Source organism: Anabrus simplex, chromosome 8 (genome assembly GCF_040414725.1).
Source record: "Anabrus simplex isolate iqAnaSimp1 chromosome 8, ASM4041472v1, whole genome shotgun sequence".
Lineage (NCBI taxonomy): Eukaryota > Metazoa > Arthropoda > Insecta > Orthoptera > Tettigoniidae > Anabrus > Anabrus simplex.
The window spans coordinates 15,545,915-15,571,337 of record NC_090272.1 but is presented as its reverse complement, the minus strand read 5'-3'; the positions used below and the strand labels follow the sequence as shown (position 1 = coordinate 15,571,337).

The following is a 25,423-nucleotide window of genomic DNA, read 5'->3' as shown; positions in this document are numbered from 1 at the left end:
TGAAAGATTTCACAGTTTCAAACTGCTTGGTGCTCTCATTTTTATGGTGGGGCTCACTACAAAACACGAGTGTCAAATAGGCTGGGAACTCGAAATCTTTTTTCCAAGTCTTAATACAGTGGAAAAGTTGCGAATTGGGGAGAATAAAACAGGGTAAAAAAAAAGAAACAAAATAGGTTCATTTCTTCCGGTCGCACACGTCCTTTAAAGTTTGCCGAAATTGAGAAAAAAATGTATATTTTTACGATAATTTTCTACCTTGCTTAACTTGTCAATATTTAAATGTAATAGCTCTAGTCAACTCTTACTCATAATAATGATTTAGAGAAAAGAATGGTTCAAATCTTGAAAGATTTTACTTAAGGTCTTCCGCTCGTGCAACAGCCGTCAAAAATGTAACAAATTCTCGTGCTCGCCGTATCTCGCTCGGGTCAAAGACTCTGACACTCAGCCCACCTACTACTCTCGCCATTACGCCACGGCATTGTTGTGTCAGTCTGCACTTATCCCTCGTGTTTGATGTGTGTTTCATTTGCTCTTCCAGTTACTATTGTGGCATTTGCATCTACTGTATTTCGATGTTTGTTTTGTGTTAGGACATTTTTTGTGTAACTTTGTGACTTACCAGTGGTATACTATGGCCATACCTCAGAAACTCATCACAAGACAGGTATTTGATTGCCCTATATTTGCTGCATCTGAATACTTTTCATCAAACAAGCTAAAGTTAAAGTTGTTATCCTTCTAGTAAAGGTAGCGATAGCGACCAAGATATTGGTCTTCATTATCAGTTTCAACAATATTTACATTTGAATACAAGCACGAGGGTTTCAGATGAGATTCAAATTCATCATCTCCTTTCCAATGATTTAATAGTTTCTTTGTTTTAAACACGACCAACCCCCCCAATTTTTCTTATTCCGTGTGCTCGTAATAAGTAAACAAATCTTAGCTCAATAGCAGTTAGTCTGTTTGATTTTGCACACATTTGACAATTATATCGCATTTACATAAATCAGGGGTTCTGCTACAAATGCAGTTAACAACAATGGGGCATTTGCAAGCCGCTACGTCAAAAAGCAATGAGCATTTCAGTTTTCTGTATAAACGAATCTTTATTCTTATCCCGAGTATATGATTTTTGAATGCTGTAATATTTATCGTGCAACACTTTTATAAGTTGCACAATTCTCTTATCCGTAACCGTTGGGATGGATGCTTTCTGATACAAACCAATTATTTTGTTAGCTACTGTACTGTCAACGTGTGAAAAACTGACGCTCTTATTATTAACTTTAAGCGCCAAGTGGTATCTCTCCTGTGAACAACACCAAATCACGTCCTCACCAGTAGGAAGCTTGTTTGATGAAAAGTGTTCAGGTGCAGCAAATATAGGGCAATCAAATACCTGCCTTGTGATGAGTTTCTGAGGTACAGCCACAGTATTCCACCGGTAAGTCACAAAGTTACACAAAAAATGTCCTAACACAAAACAAACATCGAAATACAGTAGATGCAAATGCTACAATAGTAACTGGAAGAGCAAATGAAACACACATCAAACACGAGGGATAAGTGCAGACTGACACAACAATGGCACAGCGTGGTGGCGAGAGTTGTAGGTGGGCTGAGCGTCAGAGTCTTTGACCCGAGCGAGTTACGATGAGCGCGAGAATTTGTTACATTTTCGACGGCTGTTGCGCGAGCAGAAGACCTTAAGTAAAATCTTTCAAGATTTGAACCATTCTTTTTTCTAAATCATTATTATGAGTAAGAGTTGACTAGAGCTATTACATTTAAATATTGACAAGTTAAGCAAGGTAGAAAATTATTGTGAAAATATACATTTTTTCTCAATTTCGGCAAACTTTAAAGGACGTGTGCGACCGGAAAAAATGAACCTACTTTGTTTTTTTTTACCCCATTTTATTCTCCCCAATTCGCAACTTTTCCGCAGTATTACGACTTGGAAAAAAGAATTCGAGTTTTTTCGGCCCACCCTAGTGTCAAGTCAAAGCTTCCCACTACTCAAGAACTCTATTTATAGACTGAAGAAGCGAGAGCCAACGGGTACTGACATATTTCAAAATTTTGTGACCCTCTGTGCCACAAACAGCATGATATACTTTCACCGCATTTTGCCTTTTAGAACTCTTATCAAGATAGTAATATAACTGAACCAAAAAGTTCTCTACATTGACTGGTAATTGGGCTGCTGCTTTTTGTGCACAGATGTCTATGAGATGACATGAACCTGGGACATGAACAGAAGAATGTCTGCCCTTCACAAATTTGGCAACACCTTTATTTGTCCCTATCATTGTGTATGCATTGTCAAATGAAAAAGAAATGATATTTTCCCATGGAATGGCTAAAGAAGACGATTCACTATTAATAACAGAGAAAATTCCCTCACCTGTACTGTCGGTACTCTCTAACAATGACAATAGAAGAGTTGTTATTTGGCCTCTCTGAGCATTAAAGAAAGAGACAACTAAAGGATAAAGTTTAAATGCATATTAATCCGTACTACCATCAGTAGCCAAAGAAAAGTTGTTATTTGCAAAAGTTCACTGATTTCCTTTTTTGCCTCAGATGCCGTGTATTGAACTAAAGCAAAGGTTTTGGTTCTTGCACAACCATATATCTGAGATATTTTAGAGTCGGGGAACATTGATCTAAATAAATTTCCAGCGTGGTCTGAAACTGATAACGGAATACACAAGAACCTTGTTTATCCAGCCCTCATTAATTCGGATCTCCGGTTTATCCGGACAGTATTTCTTTTACGGGATCGACTCTTCTTGAATGTCTTTTCTGCCAAGTATAGTGAAGGACAGGAATTGGAAGTAATTTGGCCATGGTCTATCAAAGGTACCGTCCTAACATTCTCATGGAATTGAGAATGGAATACCATTCCCAGAACGGCCGACGTGGGATTCGAACCCACGCTCTTCTGAATGCAACGAACAACTAATTCACTGATGTTGAATTCGAAAATGAAACCGGCGCTCCATCAGAAGAAACAATGACTCGTGGAGAGGCAGCAATGTAGCTGGACAAACTGATGGTCGATTTAGAATCCTAAACTGAAACCACACCGCCAGAACTATTATTAATAATAATAATAATTTATTAATGGTAATACCATTTTACATAACAGTAGAGAAGAATAAACAAAACAAAACACACTAAAAAGAAAGTTCAATGGAGTATAAGTAGATAAATATGTACAGATATATACACAGGTTATATTACAAGTAATCACAAGAAAGTAATAGTCAATTCTGGAGATTATGTAAGTGATTTCTAAATTTTGACAATGAGCAGTTAAATATATCAATATCCACTATTGTTAGTAAAACATCTTTGTGATTGTGCTGCACGCAAATGTAAAACAGAAAAAATTCACACATTATAAAACAGTCGTAAATGTAAAAAAAGTGTTCTTATATTCTTTTTGTAAATTGAAAAATGGGTATTACTGTACAACTATTGATAACAGATTATATACCATATACTGTATTTATGTTAATTTTTCCAGATCATCCAGATTTTTGATCATCCAGATCAGTTCCTGTCCCATCTAATCCGAATAAACGAGGTTCTTGTGTATTATGCTCCAGAAGAAATGATATAAACAGCAATTCGGCATTTGTCACCGCAGTTTAATTACTTTTTATGACGAACGTTGAAACAGTCTGGTTTTGTAATTTTGATTCACGGTATGTGTGATGTTTCTTTCATTCTATGTCTCTTCTGCAGCCACAGAGAAATCACACGAAAACACACTGCAGAACACGTGGTTTTCACTAACAACTGAAGCAAGTAGGCATGGCCATTCCTTTGTGTAACCGTCTCGATATTTCTGTAATACTGCTGCAATTTGACAATTGCTTATTATTTATAAATTTCATTTTCCGTATTGACAGATTCAAAGTATAGATAAGAAAAGTGTTTTTCCACCAATCAATACAATTTATTTTAAATAGATAAAACTAGTATCGGTTTCGGCTCTTTAACGGCCATCATCAGCTAGTACATGGTTTGTTTCCAGCCATTAGACAATTCACAAGTTGTTATTGTATTAGACATCCGGATGTCTAATGGGGGATGGAAATGTATAGAGTAGCATGTAATTAAAATATCAGTAGTCAAGTTAAAAAGTTACAATAAGTTAGAACATGAGTATGTAGGACATATTAAAACATATGGGTCATAATATAAAACACTTAAAGTTTTAACACATTAAAATTTGGTAAGTATAGGTAGACACTTGTTAAAAATTTTTAGTTCATGTTACATAGGTTCCATTCTTCTATCTTCTGTGTAGTTCCTTTGCTTTTATGTTATGTTGATTTTAGCTGTGTGTGGTAATCTTCGAGAAAGTTCTGAAGCTGGTATGCGTCATATTGATATGGACCTTTGTCATGAAGAATTTTTTAAATATTGTGTTATATATTCCAACTTGTGATGTACTCTGGTAAGTTTTAATATAGTAAACAGCAGGTCTTGAGTTTGAATTAGAAGTAGTTGGTGGCAACACCTCTCTCGTCTACGTTTATGGTTGTAGTTTTAGTTGTTGTGGAAGTCTTGTGCCGATGTGTTTGAAGGCTTGTTGTGTTTTATATTATGACCCATATGTTTTAATATGTCCTACATACTCATGTTCTAACTTATTGTAACTTTTTACCTTGACTACTGATATTTTTTTTTTTTTCGCTAGTTGCTTTACGTCGCACCGACTCAGATAGGTCTTATGGCGACGATGGGACAGGAAATGGCTAGCAGTGGGAAGGAAACGGCCGTGGCCTTAATTAAGGTACAGCCCCAGCATTTGCCTGGTGTGAAAATGGGAAACCACGGAAAACCATTTTCAGGGCTGCCGATAGTGGGGTTCGAACCTACTATCTCCCGAATACTGGACACTGGCCGCAATTAAGCGACTGTAGCTATCGAGCTCGGTACTGATATTTTAATTACATGCTACTCTATACATTTCTATCCCCCATTAGACATCCGGATGTCTAATACAATAACAACTTGTGAATTGTTTAATGGCTGGAAACAAACCATGTACAGTGAAACCTCGATTCTCCGTTTTTCGAGGGGCCATGAAAATAAAACGTACAATACGGGAAAACGGAAAATCCGGGAATGAATGAAAACCATCAACAATTTGGCTAAACATCACAAAAATGAAATATGTATCATTATAATCTTACAAAACTCCTAAACCAAACTCAAACTACAGCCCCAGTGGAACTTTGCCTGCCAAGCGACCGCTGCTCAGCTCGAAGGACTCCAGATTACGAGGTGCGCATGGTCAGTGCGACGAATCCTCTCGGCCGATATTCCTGGCTCTGTAGATCGGGGTCGCCATCTCACCATTAGATAGCTCCACAATTAAAGGTAATCACGTAGGCTGAGTGGACCTGGAATCAGACTTATATCCAGGTAAAATTGTCTGACCTGGTCGCAATCGAACTCGGGCCTCTGGATGAGAGGCGGGCATGTTAGACCACGAAACCGCATTAATTACCGGTACGCGATTTCAAAATCTCGATACTTTATATTCAGTTTTACTGGGGAATCTTCGTCAGTTTCCCGTGAAAACTTCTTTCAGTTCAGCGACTTTGATTAGGCTAGCCAAACTCTTCGAAAAATCTAATAACGCCAAGCCAAATGACAATCGACCACAAGTAGTTTTTAATTCTCTCATCTAATAAAATAAAGCACATTAGATACGAAAGCACCCAAAATGAATGCGAAATCCGTTCATTTCTTAATCTTTCATTGTAATTTGGTCTCCGGTATACTGTTCGTAGTCAGTTTCTGGAAATCTCGTACCACGCAAATTAGGCCTACGTCGACTTTTAAAGGTTATGTTGAACTCGAAAACATGGTTTCGAATGTAAGTATCGATTCTTAAAAGTTCTCGAATGCATTATATTCAATTCTGCGCGTCACAAATCCAATCAAATTGGAAAGATAAAAGAAATATCAAAACTTCAGAAACTACGGTTATTCGTGACCTTGAGGTCATCTGGAAAGCGCGCTCGCTGCACATGTCAGTACGAGTTTGAAATTATACCAACCATTTAAAATGTAACGTGCGCAAATAAAACGACTGCGGTTTTTTGGTATTTTAACACGAAAATGTAAAATTCCCAGTCTTACATTAGGACCTAAACAGTAATAGGCAATTCCAAGACCTCCCATGGCTTTCTTTTTAAAAAATGTAAGGTGCAACATCTGTTTTGGTCTCGCTAACATAATCATGTACGATAATATCAAAAATACTGAATTTGTGTTAAGAAGCAGTTTCGATTCCTGCCTGAAAGCTCAGTTACTCTGCAGTGCCCTGAGCAAAGTGCCAAAAACCTCTTCGGCAGTACGATCGAAAAAAGTAAAACGATAAACATCTAACCCTGGACATAATATGGACGTTTTATAAGTGCGAACATTTGACGAAACTCGTTCCGTCTTCAAGCAGAGCTGTCGAAATGCGCCGTGTCTCCTTGCAATTGTCGCCACGCTCTGCTTTATGATTTTCCGAGATTCTCTAAACAATACCACCCGAATGCGATGCTAAGATGGTCCCTTATGCAAGGTAACCGCCGATCGCTTTTCCAGTACTGGTACAGTACTTTCTTTAATTATCGCAGTGACGGGGCGTTAACGCCAAGATCCATAAATATGCCATAGCCGTCCTTTTGTGAGATACAGTGTATTAAAAAACGATTGATCGAGGATTTAGCGTTGATGGGACTGGAATTTCTGGACGGTTGATCCGGGAAATCGTTTCTTCGAGGAACGGATAATGCGGGACTTTTACAACGTGATTTAATTACGATGCTTGCGGGACCACGTAATTTGAACGCATATTCCGGGAAAACGTATTTTCCGGGAACGGATAATCGAGGTTCCACTGTACTAGCTGATGATGGCCGTTAAGGAGCCGAAACCGGTACTAGTTTAATCTATTTAAAATAAATTGTATTGATTGGTGGAAAAACACTTTTCTTATCTATAATTTGACAATTGCTCCACTTCATGTTACAAAACCAATCACTCCTTTTTGAATCAATGACTAGGATAATTAGAATTGAAATGTGCTAAATATACCACTCGTTCTACGCACACAACAGAGAGAGAGCCGAATGCACGCACAGGAGAACAGCAGATGAAGAGTAGAGCCTACTTCACGGCCAACTTGATGCGTCATTCTAGCTAAGAGAGCAGCGTATATCTATGTAGCTGGCCATGATTTCACAATGCTCGTGGAAAACAAAAGGGAGTGATGACCAAATAATTCTTTTTTTGTTAAGAATGAAGCCATGTTTACCAGTGTTGACTTAGTTAAATGTAACAAAGGCTTTTCAGTCTGTCAAACACACAGCAAATACAATGTAAATTATAACACTATAAACATACCTGTAAAATACACACTACCATACAAAGAATGACATGTTTCGTTCTACAAGAACATCCTCAGATTCTATCAAATCACTTAAAAACAAGCTTATATATGTACAGTATCGTTTACGTAGCGTAAACTTGTCAATGATAGAGAGTTTAATGATGACATGAAACAGTAATGCCAAAAATAAAAATATATACAAGTATTAATATAACGAAAACTTGCATACTTATCTAGACTGCTGATGTTAAGTCCGTTGTCACCAGACACTATTTCAGGACTGTGGTCATGGAAAGTTTTGGTGAGGCACGCTGCGCATGGAGAGGGGAGGGCAAGAATGGGAAGGGCCTTGTAGAGCGATGTGGGTCTCTCCTATTGGATAATTAAATCGAGTATACTGTACAGTGGAGAGGGGAGGGAGAAGTAGGGCGGAGCGACTGGAGCGCTGTGGAACCTCCCATCAACATTGGAGAAGGGAGAGGGGTTATTGACCTACTTCATGTTAAATGTACTTTTATGTAATATGGATGAATGCAAATTAATAATTTAGGTGAATAAAGTAAGGAATGGTATTATTATTACTATTATTATTATTATAAAAGCAATTTAATGAGTAAGTGTTGTCAGATATCATGTGAGTAGAGCGAATAGGGGGAAATTATTTAAATGTGTATGCTCATTCAGGTTATTTGCATTAGCATTTTTTGCGACGTAAATTTCTATTGCTTCTTTTATATTCAAAGATTTTCTTTTATTTTCGAAGTGTAAAATGTTTAGATCAGTGTTGATGTCTGTGAAATGGTGTGAACAGTCGTATATGTGCTCCCCGAAGGCTGAATGCCGATTATATCTGATCGCGTTTTTGTGTTCTTTGTATGGAAATTACGTTTTGTTTGACCTATATATGTGGCGTTGCAGTTAGGTTCTTGGCATTTGAGTTCATATACTCCTGACTTTGAGATAGGGTCCTTTTTGTTTAGGTTGCACCTGCTGATGTGTCTCTGTAGTGTGTTATTCATTCGAAAGGCTACTTTTAAACCTTGTTTCTTGAAAATGTTAGTTACTTTGTATGTGTTATTGTTGACATAGTTGAGAACCACGTAGTTTTCTTTGTCATGTGTGGTGCTTTCCCAGCGACTTTTCTTATGTTTATTTAATAGTTTATCTACTGTGTCTGGAGGATGGTTGTTTTCTTTCGCGATTTGTTTAATGATTTGCATCTCTTCATTGAAATCCGTTGCGCTCATTGGTATGGAAATAGCTCTATGTATCACTGTATTCAGTCCTGCTATTTTGTGTGTATATGGGTGGTTCGAGTTGTTGTCAATAGTGTGCGACGTCTGAGTGGGCTTTCTGTATACTTTGTAAGATAGGTTGTCATTATTCCTGTTGATTGTGATGTCTAAATAGTTTATTTTCTTGTTATTTTCTGGCTCCATTGTGAAGCTGATGGATTTGTGTAATGAATTTAGTGTGTTTAATAACTGGTGTGCATTAGTGATGTCATTATCATATATGCACATGACGTCGTCATCAACGAATCTGCTCCAATGTAAGATACCTTTTGAAAGCCGGCCCATTAAGAAGATGTTTTTGAAGTTATTCAGAAAAATGTTTGCTATTATACCTGATAACGGTGAGCCCATGGCAATAGATTTTGTAGTTGAATGCAAAGCAATTTTGGTGTAGTTGTTCTAAGAAGGTTCTTTGGTTTCATGTAGAGAGGTGTTTCCTTTAAGAAAGTTTTTGATAATTTTAATGGATTCATCTATTGGTATGTTGGTGTACATGTTAGTGATGTCAAAGGATATCATACGTGTGCTCTCTGTTATTTTAAGTTTATTTAGTTCTTTAATTAGTTCTAGGCTGTTTTTAATTGATCTGTCTCCTTTAAGTAAAATTTTCTCCTTTAGAATTAGGTTCAGTTGTTTGCTTAAATTGTAACTAGGCGCATCTTTAAAATTTACTATTGGTCTAATGGGACACAGCTCTTTGTGTATTTTGGGCAGGGCTCTTAGTGTGGGGAGTTTAGGATTTTTGATGGTGAGGCTTTCTTTTTCTTGTTTTGTGAAAATTAAGCCTGTTTCCTTGATAGCTTGCTTTATTTGGTTTTGAAATTTATATGTAGGGTCACGTCGCAATTCTTGAATACCGTTGTTGTTGATAAATTCTATTGTTTTTCCTATGTATTCGTCTTTCTTCATTATGACTGTTGTGATACCCTTATCCGCTTTCGTGATTATAAGGTTGTCGTTTTTAATTTTGTTCTTAACTGTTTTCAATGCCGGGTATTGAGAGAGACAATGTTGTTTAGGTTAGGCATGCTATTGCCCGGATAGTGCTAAAAGTTCCACGAAGGAAAGAATTAAAATAAATAACAGGAAAGTTTGCCGCATTTATGGACATCTACAGATGTGGCGGTAATGTGTTTTATCCTCACAATGTTTATTTTGCACTTTCGTTGTCTCTCATTTGTTATTAATGCATACCCTAGTATGTTTTGTTTGGCGTCTCCGAAAATCGTTGAAAGTAAGTGGGGACATAAAAAAAATCTATATTATTATTATTATTTGTTATGCATGCAGGCGAGTAAAACAATTGTGATTGGATTGTTTTTATCACGTTTTAAACCTACCTCTCTCCCAAAAAAACCCTATATTGGCCCGTGTTACGAGATATTAAACCATCACTTTGTTAATAATAATAGCCAACGGCCGAAGTTAAGCAACACTGGGCATGGTCAGGAGTTGGATGAGTTGCCATGCGCTGTTGGTGGGGGGTAAGGGAATGGAGGAGCGGAAAGGAACTGGCCGCCCTACCGCATGTAAACTCCGGCTCAGGAACACCTTCTGCGGAGGTTCGGACCTGCCTTCGGGCAGAATAACCCTTACCTTACCTTGTTAATAATCTCACCTGCCTATAGGCCTAGCAACAACAATGAACATTTAACTAAAGTTAACTCGTTTCCTTATCCCGAGATGGTGCAGTTCTTTTTTAGACAGGCCCCCAGTGGAAGGGAGTTGCATGTACATTTTTTACCGCAAATCAACCTTCCTGCTATTTGTAAATCTCTGGCAGTACGGTACCGGGAATCGACCTCAAGACTCCCGAGAACGGCAGCTAATTGTGCTAACCATTATGCCTGAGGACATTATTAACTACAAAACACAGACATAAATACATGACTCATGCGTGCGTGCAATGCGCGGGTCGGACACGGAACTATTCACCTATTTGTGCGACATCATCAGAGCTGCAGCAGGCCTACGCTATGGAGGTGGACATTTCTTAACTACGAAACACGAATGTATCGCATGGCTTCGACGCATGTTTTCATTACAAGTAACAACTCTCCTTATTGTTCCATACTGAAGATGACGTTAGGCATAAAATCTCAAGGATAATTTAATAAAACCACCTATTCAATACTTTCCACGTTTAATGTGGTTTGAATTTACATGAATTTGTAGATTTATCAGGTATATGTTTCACCCATTATCTGGGCATCTTCAGCCTGTCCAGGCCTAGCAACAACAGGTGAGACTTAAAAAGAAGTCTATTCACCTATTTGTGCGACGTCATCAGAGTTGCAGCAGGCCTACGCTATGCAGGTGGACATTTCTTAACTACGAAACATCTTGAAAAACCACGGGGGGTGTGTGTGTAAAACATGAATAAATACGGTAACTCTATCGTTATGAAGAGTCACAGCATTATGTTAAATTTGGTTTTTATTTACAATAAAACAATTTTAAATTCCTTTCTGTGCTTCAACTGAGGAAAGGGCACGAAGATCGGAGCGTCTGAAGTACTGGGAGGACCGCAAAGCCCGAACAATCCCTTCAAAGAGACCTGAACGACGGACTGACTAAAGTGATCCTATGTGGTCATAAAAGAAGAAGAATAAGAAGAAGAAGAAGAAGAACAGAAGGCTCTTATTTGTTCTTCAGATTATCAAACCTTTTTTGTGCGCAGATCATGTCCCAATTCCATAAGCGACGGACATTAGAGAGTCTATCATATGTTAAAAGTGCGTCAACTTTAAAGTAGGACCTATAATTTGCAAAATTCACCTTACAATTCTAATGATATAATGAACCATATGAAGAGAGATAAAAGTAAGAATGATCTTCAAAATAAGGCAAAAAGTTTTGTTCAAGCTATTACCTGCAATGGTTCCACACCAGCTACAGCTCCGAATGAATCACTTCCCACAATTGCACTACTTATGCTTTGAATTTGCTGCTTTTGCTCTTCAATCTTGCGATTCAATTCTTCAACTTTTCGCTGGAGGTCACAGGGGTTCTTGGGGGTCAACAGCAAATTATCTTCACCTGATTCTCCAACATCATCATCACTTCCACCAGGACTATAAGGAGCATCATCTCCATCCACTTCCTCCTCATCATCGCTGAATCGACTTTCTATGGGAGTTTTATCCAGCTGCATAGGAATTTCTCCTGATTCACTAACGTTCATACTAACAAATGATTCAGGGTCCACAGGATCTTTCCTCACTATTCTAGAGTCATTGCCCAAAGACGACAATTTTGGTCCACAGAAAAAGTGATGAGGCGAATGTGGTGGAGTGTAACTATCAGAAGTTGAGGGTGGAGGATGCGGAGGGGTGAGAGAGATATCCCCAATACCTGCACTTGGAAGGGGTGGAGTGTAACTTCTTTCCACAGTTTCTAAATTGGTTGCAGGAGGAAGACGTTTCGGCACCTTAGCCACGTATTCATTTTCGGGAGCCAACCTCTTTCGACGGGCTCTAACGATAATTCCAAGTAATAAATGCGGCCGAAAATCTTCAAATCCAGGGCCATCTAAAGGCAGAAGAACTTGAGGAACAGGACTATGAGCGGCCAGAGGCATAATATAAAAATCTTTAATAACTTTTGAGACATTACCAACTACTCCCAGACGATTTCTGGTACTTAAATAGGTATACAAAGTAATATAAGGAATCTTTTCTTCATCATTAGCAGCTGTTAAACGAATGACTAATATTTCTTTTGTGCCAGTTTTTTTCATTTTACATATATAGTCCCACACTGTATCTGGAACTATCCTTCCAACTATATCCACTGTATCTGGAAGATCCCGGCATAAATTGGCAGAATCACCTGAAACAACCTGCACAGTGGTAAAAAACTTTGCAACATCTGGCATATTTACAAAGCCTTTCCAAACTGACAACCGAGTAAGCTCATCTTCACTCCCACCGTAATCAGCATTTATATCTGGAGTCTTGATTATCACAGTAGAGGTCGGTTCATGATCGGATGAATCACTTTCTTCCTGTGGCTCACATTTTATATCCATTGGTTCAATTTTAACATTTTCTTTCAAATGATCTTCCTCAGTACATTTCACTTCTTCCTTTATTTGAACCTTCAATAAATCTTTACCAGTGCTATCTACACTATCCTCCATCTTAACAACTGGATCATCTCTTTTTAAATCTGCTTCTCTTTTATCCTTTTTCTTACTGTCTCTGTGTTTCTCAACTTCCTTCTTACTTTTGTCTGAACCTCGATGTTTATCTCTACAGCTGCTCTTGCCTCTTTCCCGTCGCCTGTCGTGATGATCGCTGCGACCACTCTCGTGATGATCATGTCGACTGCTTTCGTGATGACTGTCCCTCCTCCTACTTTCCCTATCGCTCTTCTTTGACCTATCGCTCTTATCTCTGTCTTTCTTTTTATCATCATGTTTAGTTTTCTCCCTTTCTTTTTCCTCCTTGTTTAATTTCTCTTTAGAATCTTTACATTTTTCTTTGGATTTACTCTTTCCTTTGTCCAATTCAGAATCCTCCACAGTAGATGAAACAGAATTATTACGTGGAGAGGCTAAATCAGGTACAGTTGATGGGTCCACTAATTCTGGAACTTCTACTTTCAAGGTCTCATCAGTTTCAATAACTTGTTCCCCTTTATGTGTTTTCATGACATATGTTTTGGCAAGAGACATTAAATCTAATTCATTCTTCTTAATCATTTCCAACTGATGCTTTGCTTCCTGTGCTCGCCACTGAGCTAATTCTTGAGAGGCTAGCTCTTCTGGTGAGAGACGTACTAACTGATGAGGTGTGACTGAGTTATCAACAATTTTACGGAAGAGTGTCAAATTTTTTGGATCTTTGATATTAAATACAAGACTTCGATATTTGGATTTATATTTGATCCCAGTATCACGAAAATAAGCATGCATTTCTTCTTCAATATTCAGAGCAATCTCTTGAACTATGTTTTCAGGTACACTCAAATCTGGACACTCCTGTATTCTCGTCTGCAAGAGCTCTTGTAATGTTTTACGCACGTTTAATCTGATGGGTTCAGGTCCTGCAGGTTTCTCTTTTTCCTCTTCCTTTTTCACAGCCTCAGACGATGGTCGCTTTAACTCCACCTTTTTCAAAACAGTTTTCTCCGGAAGTGTTTTATTTGATGGAGCTTCCTTAACCGTGGATGTGGCTGGAGCTTTGGATACAACGGCTGTAGTGGCAGGTTTATTCCCAGGTGTTTGTACTGTTACTTTAGAACCACCATTCACAGTACTAGGTGATTTAGATACTGGTTTGGTTGTACTTAAGGTTGATTTCACAACTGGGGTCTTGAGAGAAGCTTTAGTGTTTTCCCGTGAAGTTGAAGACACTGCCACTTTTTGAACCTTAGCAGAAGTTGGTTTGCTTGGAATATTTACAGTTGAAGTTGGCTTAGACTGGACTGGTGCAGGCTTTGGTTGAATAAGAACTAGCTTCTGTTGGGCAGCAGTTTTTTGGGAGCTTGAAGCAAGTTTCGGTTGAACTGGAGTAGGCTTTTGTTGTGTAGCAGTGATTTTAGGCTGAATCGGCGTAGAAGATGACTGGGCCTGGGATACCTTCGCTTGAACTGGAGCAATTTTTGGCAGAACAGAGGTTATTTTAGGTTGGATAAGCTGCTTTTGAGCTGTAGTCTGATTTTTCTGCCCATTTGGTTTATTATTTGATACTATCCCTGGCCTTACAACATGAAATGTTGGATTCTCCTTCAACCAAGATTTCAGACCTGAAGCTGTAGGTGCATTAGGACCTGTAAGATAACAGAAATGCATTGTAACTTCTTTTGTATTTACATAGCAAGCACTCTTAACACAATGCTGACAAATATCACAACAATTCACAAAAATGAAAAATCGCAGCTCAGGAATTATACCAGCAGCATCACTGAACAGAATATTTTACTTTCGGCATAAATATATCAAAATCTCAAATTTCAATGAATTTTTGACTTCCTACTATTCTTCAGAAAGTTTTGTATCACATATGTATGGTAAAATCATCAATACACACAGCAAATATGAAAAAGGCATAAAGTAAACATACCTCAAAGCATATATGAAATAAGACTTTCTATCCTATTTTCTGACAAGCTATTGAATTAAGATCTCATGTGGTTGAACAAGTTTTCGGTTTGTCAAATCCTGTCCCCTAGTCAGTATATATTACTCAGAACAGTAAGTACAAGGCAGCCTGTGAAGAACCCATCTGCTGTGCAGACTCTCTGGCATCCTCAGTGTACCCTGTACAACACTGGGACCTTCTTGCAGGAATTGAAACATGCTAACATTGTTCTTGTATTGAAAGATGGGGACAGGAAGACATGGACAACTACCGCCCTATTTTAATAACGTCTGGTGTATATAAATTATGGGGCACCAGGTTGCTAAGAACATAATGGAATTCCTGAGCAAACAAAACCTGTTAAATCAAAGTCAACATGGCTTTGTTCTGGGGAAATCTTGTACAATTCTTATGACACAAGCGGTTGATGATTGGCAAAATTCCTTGGAAGAAACTAATGTTTGCCACGTGGATTGTGTGGCTCTATACTTCAACAAGGCTTTTGAACAGGTTCCTTATCAAAGACTTTTTGTTTAGACAAAGCAAATATGGCACTGAATGCACACAGATGACATTGTTGATGTCAATCCTGTTGGGTCGAAGGCAATGTATTGTGTTCACCGGCGCCAATTCACCATACAAAACTGTAACCTCGAGAATATTACAGGGATGACTGATGCTTTTTTTTTTTGTACATGGGTTTTACTCTCGATCTTCCAGAACGTGTAATGTCCACTAAGGCAGCATGCTGATAACTCCATAATTTACAGAGCCATCAGAAAAGATGAAGACATCAGAACAGTGCAGGCAGATATGGACAGTGTAGCAGTATGATATGATGTAAATAAGATGACTCTAAATGTAAACAAATGTAAATATATAAGAGTATGTAGGGACAGATATTTTTTTACACATAACCTTTCACGGTGTTGCAAAATTCTTTCCATGTGCTATTTACTGCGAATGCACATTTCAAGCAACTTGAAGTGGACTGTACACATTGAGGTCTTCAAGGTTGATGCTGTGCACTACTGTATTATACAACCTATTCTACTCTACAAACTCCCTGCCTGGCATTCCACCACACTCTCCAACACTGAGCAGAGTGATTTATTTACAGACAACTAATGATGTATGTAACCAAATAGATTTTTCTCTGGCTGGCACCATCCCCCGTATAAGGAATGGACTTTCTATAAGAAATACAACTATCCTCTCACATTTCTCAGGTGTCTGTCTCTCTCTCTCTCTCTCTCTCTTTTGCTAGAACAACAGCATACCAATCAGGTTTTACAATTGTACTGCTTGACTCCTTGCATAATAAAGCATCCTCCTGTACAACAATTTTGCTGCAAAGTGACATACCTTAAACAGCCTTAAAAACTGTGTTAACTGTATAAGTAATGCCAGTACAGTAAATATAAAGTATTTCCATAAATTCCACATGTAAGAGTCGAGAAAGTTCCATAACTTCCGGCATGTTGCCCAGTTTATCACATCAAATGTCATATGATATTTCAATTATAAGCCTCTTATAGATTCTTCGTCGTCAATTACTTCTTCCAGTACCCGCTGGCACCTTTCCATCTTCCTCTATCCAACCACCATTGTTCCTCTTTAACTGTGTTCCTATCCAGGTTTCTCGTAATATTATACTGTTCTTGATTGTTTTCAAGCACCTTGGTCTAGGTCTCCCTCGATCTTCATCATCCACTTCGGCACCCTTCCCTCTTCCATCCCCTTAACCCTCTCCTTCCTCTCTTAAAGCTTTTTCACTCCAATTTCCTGCTTGACGTCCTCATTTCTTACTCTGTCCTTTCTTGTCTTTCCTATCGTACTTGTTAAAAATTTCATTTAGTGGCCTAAATTTTATTCTCCTGTCTTTTTGTCAGTGTCTAGCGTGTGGAGACACGCTGGTAGAACCCATTTCCCTCATCTCCTCGTGCATCACTTCACTTCCCAAGTACTTGAAGCTCTCAAAATTTCAGGGTTTTGTCCTCCCTCTTCCCTTTCTCCTAACTCAACATGTCGATCTGTCCTTGTACTTCTCAACTTTGCTCCCCACACCACAATCGCCGGTAGAGTGTCAGCCTCTGGACCGCAAGACAGCAGGTTCAAACCCGACAGAGGTAGTCGGATTTTTGAAGGGCGGAAAAAAGTCCATTCAACACTGAATGTCATATGATGTCAGCATGAAAAGATTTCTGGTCACAAATTTAGTGTTTAATTATTTACTTTATTTTAATTTTTTAGCCAACATAGGACTACTTAGGTTTATGGAGGTTTTTCTTCTTTTTGTCAGCCCAATACTGTTTCATCCTTTCTGAATGTAACTTTATCTCTACTTATTGATTTTTGTCTGTAGTCTAGTGTGTTTATCTTTCAATATCTTGAGTGTATTTGTTTTGTATTTTAAATCTTCTATTGTAATATACAACTCTCTCATGTCTTCTTTAAGTTCTGTGATCCATCTAATATTATTCTTCCTCGTACCCTTCCATAATTTTTCTACTATTTTTCTACTGATTCTATTTTCTGGTCACCATATTAGATGCCCTAAGAATGATATTTGTTTATTTTTCATTGTGCTAGTAACAGGTTCTATTTCTTTATAAACTGTCTCATTGGAAGCTAGTCTCCAGGCTCCATTTACTTGATAATTTTTATTTAAACAGGTTCTCACTATTCTCCTTTCTAACTTGAGTACTCTATCTATTGCAACTCTGTTTGTTGTTTTGAATAATGTTTCACATGCATATGTAATTTGTGGCTGGGTGACTGTTTTGTAGTGTTTCAATCTGATTGCTATTGAAAGATTTATTTGTTCTATTTTGCCACGCTGCTTTTTCGTTCAGGTTATATGTGATTATTTCACCTAAATATTAAAATTTTTCTACAATTCATATTTCTTGATCTCCAAGCTTAATTTTGTTTGCAAGCGGAATTTGAGTTAGAATGATTTATGTTTTTTCAAATGGAATTTTCAAACCAATATTTTGAGCTATTTCCTGTAAAGATTTTATTTGTTGTTTTGCTTCCTGAATATATCATCTAAATTGTCTGTTAGTCTTGTCATTCCTGTTCTTTGCCGATACTGGGCATTCTGGATTAAGCGATGAGGGTCGTGTATGTCCTTTTCTTCTTAATGGAGTAAATTTAATGTTGATTTTAATTAAGTAATTATCTGAACCAGTGTCCGTTCCCCTTAGAACTTTCACACTGTGGTTTTCCTTGTGAAAGAATTTGTCCACACATACAGTACGTGGTCTAGCTGCCATTCTCCTTTTGTCCAATCATGATGTTTCCAAGTTTTAAGTCTGTGTGGTTTTCTTTTAAAACATGTAGATTTGGAGATTAGTGCATAGGTTCTGTAAATTTCTACAAGTCTTTGGCCATTTCTTTTAGTATATTTATGAGGAGCCCACTTTCCTACATCTCGATACTCCTTTTCCTTACCCAGTTGAGTGTTAAAGTCCTAGACAAAATTCATTAAAACTCAACCATTTGGTTTACACTGCCATCTAGTGTGAAAGGGAATGTCAAAATTTATTAGCAAACAGCCAAATGGTGTCAAATTAAAATGCTATATCATTATTCTTCACCAAAATATCATCTGCAAACATCCATAACACTTTCTTGTCGTAGTCCACTTTAATTTTCTTTAGTACATCTTTTCCCCAGATGTGCATGGACACTGCTGCAAAAATGTTTGCATATTGCTTGCTCATATTCTATCATTTGTTTCCTAAATCTTTACTGCTGCATTACTTTGCATACACCATATCTCTTCTGTTTTCCCAATGTTTTTCCATTAACTGCCTCATAGTGAAGTGGAGTTGATCTTCCATTTCTAAAGCTGTATTGTTGTTCTTCCACCTTTCTTCTCATTCTCTTTTCTAATACCCTTTCAAATATTTTTGCTACCTGAGATAAGAGTGTGATTCCTCGAATCTTTGTGCTGTCCTCCCCTTCTTTACTCCAGTCAGTTAGTACATCTAAATATACAGCTATTGTCCTGCTGCCATTATCATTTCCACACACAATTCATCCACGTTCCCATTTTCATTCGTTTGACAGCAGTTTCCACTTCTTCCATTGTGATTTGACTCTAAGATTCTGTCTCCTCACATTCTATATCATTCCATGCACATCCTTTCTCGTATTAAGGAGTTTATTAATGTAATCCTTCCATATTTTCCTTATCTCCACTGATTGTGTTATTATCTCTCCTTTCCCTTCGACCTGCTTTGTTTTCTCTTACTTCTTAGAAGTTCATATAGCATCCTTTTATCAGTATACACATCGTGATCCAAATCTCGTGTAAATCCTTTCCAGCTTTTCTTCTTGCACCTTCTTTTCATTTCCTGATACTGTCTTGCCATTTATCTCTATTCGATAATTGTCATGCATGCTTCTTATTTTTCACCGCTTTCTTTACCTTTCATTCCACCACAGAGCCAGTCTATCTTTCACTATTTCCGCTATTCTGCCACAAGCACTCTCAACTCACTTCTGGGCATATGTTGTTTCGATTCATTTTGCAATTTTTCTTTTACTTCAATAACTTTTAATGCCCATATTTTTATTTTGTTCTCTCTTACTTCTTTTCATTTTTACTATTTTTCCTACTTTCATGTTTTGCTACCACTACTCTATGGTCTCCATCAAAGGCTACTTCTGGCAAGGCTGTTACACCTAAAAACTGTCTATGATCCATCTCGTACAGCCTTTTACCGGTACATTATATACATATTCCCTTTCTGTTGCATCGCACCACTGCATTAAAGTTTCCCATGACAAGAACTTCCACAGTGTCTCCAGGAATTTTTCCAGTCTGCATCCCGTCTGGGGTGCACAAACTTGGATGAAAAACTCCATTTATTCCATTTCAAGTGTATTGCAAAGTCCATGGTGCTGGAGTAAATGTCAGCACGAGAAGGATAGACATGATCGCCATTAAAGACCCCACGATAAGATTTGAAACATACTGACCAACCAGATGAAGTAGGCAGAGAAAAGAAGTCCATCTGCCTGCCTATTGCGCTATATTATAAGTATAAGAATGAATATGAACTTTTCATGATCGGTGTGAGAGGAACAGTTCCTAAAAAGACGACAATGCTGATGAAGACCTTCAATATCGGTACTAAGGAGTTCACTCAGGGTTTCTCTTCCGATCCTCAGACTTGTATTCAACAGACTGAGATCATGGACTTTTAATTCATTTTTTAACAAAATTGTTTTAGCGAATTGTTTTGTCTCCCTCGTGTACAAGAACCGTGCATTTTACTGAAAACCTCTGGAACAATATTCCATTTGAGCATAATCTGCATCAAAGTGAGAATTACCTCAGAACATTCAACCAGTTTTAAAGTTCTTACTAGTACTTGGTCAAGGCAAGGGGACATATCCTATCTCGTGCTTCCTAACAGTTGTTCAATTTCCTCCACCGAAAGCTGAAATGTTTGATCTACATCTGCTTGTTGAGAAATAGACTGAGAAGAATCATAATATTCAAGCACTGAACTGTTTTCCACTATTCTTTCTGTTTAAATGGTTCAAGAATTTCCATAGGTATCTCGCATTTAATCTGGCTAATAACACTCTGCAAAATGTTATTCACACATTTTATACGCTGATTATAATACTGATGTCAAATGAGATCATAATTATACTTTTCTCTATGTTTCTTCATGTGTCTCTTGGAATGTTTTTCTGCGTTACAACTTTCACCAAACCTCCCATCATCAGCCACATGAATCTTCCTCTGTTTACGCATTAATACATACAGTATTTTACAGCTGAATGTTTAGGCCCAGGCAATAAAATTACCCAATTCACGAAGAGTACAGACAAACTCATTTTACAATGTGTTGAAACCCTGTCATTTACTTCTTCCAGTGTACACTGGACACAACTATCCCTGAATGATGTTCCTGGTTTGTTGCTTCATTCTCAATTTGAATGACACCAACCAAATTTCCATTAGGTGTGACGTCATCCATGCCCTCTTACTGAATCTCCAATTGATAGGTAGACTCTTTAAATGAATGTTTTTGAAGTATCTAGATTTTGCTGCTTTTCCTTTAATTAATGGCTTTTCAAGTTCCCCACAAAGAAAATCACATTAAAAACTGCCAATCTCTCTTGGGAAAGACTCCCTCCAGTACTTCTTTTCCCTTCTTTTGCTAGGTAATCATTGGAAAAATAGTCTGGTATATCATTAGCATAGCCTTTAATTAGAGAGCTAATTTTTGAAGTCCAATTTGCCAATGTTCGCTCAGTGACGTCTGCAGTCTCTCAGCAGACCTCCTTCAACACTATCTGATGTCGTCGTTTAACACTGTCCAACCCCACTGGAAGTAGTAAAAACTTCCTTTCTGAGATATCCGCAACTTCTGTTGCATGGTGTTGTAGCACTGTCCATGATATGGGCAAATTTCTTGCTTTTGCAGAAACGATCCATTCCCAAACAATAGTGTTTATTTCCTCATTTCCAGTTACTCTAAACTTCCATTTCACCGTTGTTTTCCCATAACCACTCTTCATTTTTTTCCCCCCTGCTTCTTTCTTAAGAATATTGTGGATTTGCGTTTTTCCAATCTTAAACTTTGCTACAATGTAATTACCAGACAGTCTTTCTTACTAGCTTCTAAAACCTTATTTCTTTGTTCAACCACGAACCTGCTACGCAGGCGTAGCAGGGGGAGAGGTGTTACTCCCATGTGGCGCGTCCCAGGTGGCGGATAGGGGGGTCCTAACCTGCTAGCCGGCGGACTTGAGGGAAATAAAATACCTCTCGCGGACCAAACACACTACCCCTGCAGGTGGGGGACGCACATGTAGAATACACCCGCGGTATCCCCTGCCTGTCGTAAGAGGCAACTACAAGGGGCGACCAAGGGATGATTAAATTAGAACCATGAAACTACTCTTGATTCGTACCATCATGCGGGGAACACCATGGGTTGCATGTATTTGCGAGTAGTACCACTGAATTGGTACGAAATAGGTTTGTGATTAGTTGCAGTAAAAAGCCTGGCCTGGTGGATTCCAGTACCCGTGCGTTGTACCGCGTGTCTGGGCATAGCCTGTGAGTTGTACCGCTATATGAGCGGCACCGTGGGTCAGCGTTGCCTGTGAATGGTACCCACTATGTGAGGGACACCACGGGAATACCGGCACCCGTGACTAGTACACCCAGGTGGGGAACCTTATCGGTTTGCGTTGGCTATGAGTGGCGCCATTGTGTGAGAAACACCATAGGTCTGCGTTCCCTGTACGAATTGCAATACTTGTGAGTAGTAACATCTTGTGTGGACCACCGTGAGTCTTCGCTACTTTTGATCAGTACCCCAAAATGACAAATACCATGGTTCTACTTTACTCGTGACATGTACCATTCTGTGGGGCCTTAGACGTGAATTTAGCATCCATTCAGACATCAAGCATCATTGTACTTTATAAATGGTCCCTTGGTCAATAATACTCTAATTAACTACCTTCTTTATGAGTATGCCCGGTCACTCCATGTGAGATTTGTGCTGGACAAAGCGGAGGCGGGACAGGTTTTTCTCAGGGTTCTCCGGTTTTCCCTGTCATCTTTCATTCCAGCAACATTCTCCATTCTCATTTCATAGCATCTATCAGTCATTAATAAAAATCACTTTGGGAGTGGCGACCCCATCGTACCAATAGCCTATATATGCTTCATTCATTACATCCCTGACCCGGTCAATGACTGGAAAACAGGTTGTAGGTTTTCATTTCATTTTTTGAGTCTGATCCACTGATTTTTTTTTTTTTTGTAGGGTTCATGTCCATCCATCCATTCATTCTTCATGACAATTTTTTTATATTATTTTGGTCAGTGGATGAATTTGAATTTTTTGTTAATTCATTTCTTACCATTAGGGGCCGATGACCTCGATGTTAGGCCCCTTAAAACAACAAGCATCATCATCATCTTTGTTCAAATCTAAAACCACGCATTTCTTTCCTTCTATCACTTTTCAAATTACATTGTAACTACAGCACAAAATTCCATAATTGCTAACTGTAAGCACACTAAACCTGAGACTTTTCTGGGAAAACTGCACTGTATTGTTAAGCAGGTAGTGTCTCCACCCTCCCAAATTCCTGCGTTCCGTTAGTCAAAAATTCATTAAGATTACATTCACATGGTGACTAAATTCGGTAAAGGGTGGAGGAGGCCTCTAAGTTTCTTGCTTCAAGTTTCAGACTTTCTGCATTCCTACAGTAAAGGATGTCCAAACAACATGGAATATCCCTGTCATGGTCTACAGGTAAAGTTGCCACTTTACAATCAGACAGTCCAAGTTCATTTCTTGGCCAAATGCTATCTCGGCCATCTTGGATCCAATATAAATGGTCCGTTACTGCACATTATAAATTTTCCAGCTAACTGATTCCTGGTTGCCAGCGTTTCGCCCCTGTGTGCTATGTTGGGCTCATCAGTTGGTAAATAGCACACCCACCAAGACGCTGGCTAGTGCATACCGTGGAGGCCACTGCGTAGGCTACTTGGAGCCACCGGCAGCGCCAATGCGCTACGAGAGACTTAGTCTCATTACCAAAAATTGATGCCTGTCTGGCCAACAGATGATATAGATGTTGATTCCCGTAGGGAACCTAAAATATTTGTCCCGAATGAGTAAATTTATAAGACCAATATAAATGTGTGCAGAGGAAAGCAGCAAGATTTGTAACAGGGGATTTCAGGAGAAAGAGTAGTGTATCAGAAATGTTAAAGGAACTTGGGTGGGAAACTTTAAGTAAGAGAAGGGAGAAAACTAGACTTACAGGATTATATAGAGCCTATACAGGAGAAGAAGCATGGGGAGATATCCGTGAGAGGCTTCAGTTGGAAAATAATTATATCGGCAGGACTGACCATAAATATAAAATTAGAAGGAATTTTAGCAGAAGCGATTGGGGTAAATTTTCATTCATTGGGAAGGGTGTGAAGGAGTGGAACAGTTTACCAGGGGTAGTGTTTGATCCTTTTCCAAAATCTGTACAGATATTCAAGAAGAGAATAAACAGCAACAGAGAAAATAAATGAAATGTTAGAGGGCATTCGACCAGTGCAGGTTATTGTATATAAAAAAATGTGTGTGAATAAATTAATTCCATCCCCTGGTCTAAGGAGTTTGGACAGCCAAAGTAGGGGACTGCCTGTAGGGGTGAAGTACAGTGGGGACTTCGAGGGCCCTGGGACCGCTACGGTAGCTGTGAAGGCCCTTCAGGAACTCTGAAAAGTGGTGGCAAAAGGGGCTCTGGTTAAGACGCAGCAGGTCGTTATGCTACTTAGGATCCAGAACGGGTAAAAAAAAAAAAAGTAAATAAATAAATGCAATGTAAATATTAATGTTATACCAGTTGTATAGTATCATTTGAAGTAATTCCACATACTGTATATCAGTTGACTATATTTGTAAGTAGGACAGGATATATTATAAGTAGAATTTTGTAAACAATATAAATTTATTAAGGATGAGCTGTGTGTTTAATAGAAAACATTGTTAGCGTAAATTGTATAATATTGTATTATAGGAAAAATTTTCTTCTCTTGTTAATTTAATATTTAGTGCTTGACAATAATGTATTTTAGTATACCATTTGCCACCGAGGTAGACACCTCATTTGCAAATAAAGAGATTTTGATTTGATTTAAATGGTCCGTTATTGGACATTATAAATTTTCCAGCTAACTAGACGTGTCAGTATGAGTTGGAAATGATACAACCATTTAAATGTAACGTGCGCAAATAAAACGACTGTGGTTTTTGGTATTTTAACACAAAAACATAAAATTCCCAGTCTTACATTAGGACCAGGCGTCTCCGAAGACCTCAAAAAGTAGTTAGTGGGACGTAAAACAAATAACATTATTATTATTATTATTACATTAGGACCAAAACAGTACCAGAAATAGGCAATCCCAAGACCTCCCGGGCATTTTTAAATGTAAGGTGCAACGTCCTCTTCTAGTCTCGATAACATAATCGCGTACCGTACGATGATATTAAAATACTAGATTTGTGTTAAGAAGGAGCAATTTCGATTCCTGCCTAAAAGCCCAGTTGCTATACAGTGCCCTGAGGAAAGTGCCAAAAACCTGTTTGGCAATACAATCAAAAAAAGTAAAAATATAAACACCTAACCCTGAACATAATGTAGGCATTTTATAAGTATGAATATTTGACGAAACTCTTTCCGTCTTCAAGTAGAGCTGTTGAAATGCACTATGTCTCCTTACAATTGTTGTGGCCACTCTCTGCTTTATGATTTCCGAGATTCTCTAAACAATACCACCCGAATGCGATGCTAAGATGGTCCCTCATGCAAGTTCACCGCAGATCGCTTTTTTTAGTACAGTACTTGCTCTAAACGCAAAGATCCGTAAGTATGCCATAGCTATCCTTTTGTGAGATACAGTTTATTGACAAGCGCTTCATCGAGGATTTAGCGTTGATGGGACTGAAATTTCTGGACGGTTGATCCGGGAAATCGTTTCTTCGAGGAACGGATAATGCTGGATTTTTACAATGTGATTTAATTACGATGTTCGTGGGACCACGTAATTTGAATGCATT

At 38.4% G+C, this 25,423-nt stretch overlaps 1 protein-coding gene across 1 annotated transcript in view; it reads right to left on the bottom strand.

Moving 5' to 3' along the window:
* The window catches only part of pps (protein partner of snf), a 709,730-nt gene that overhangs the window by 43,684 nt on the left and 640,623 nt on the right, over positions 1-25,423 (bottom strand). The window contains exon 17 of the mRNA XM_067153098.2: positions 11,591-14,493. Coding sequence (XP_067009199.2) covers positions 11,591-14,493 — 2,903 coding nt within the window. The remainder of the gene's footprint in view (positions 1-11,590; positions 14,494-25,423) is intronic.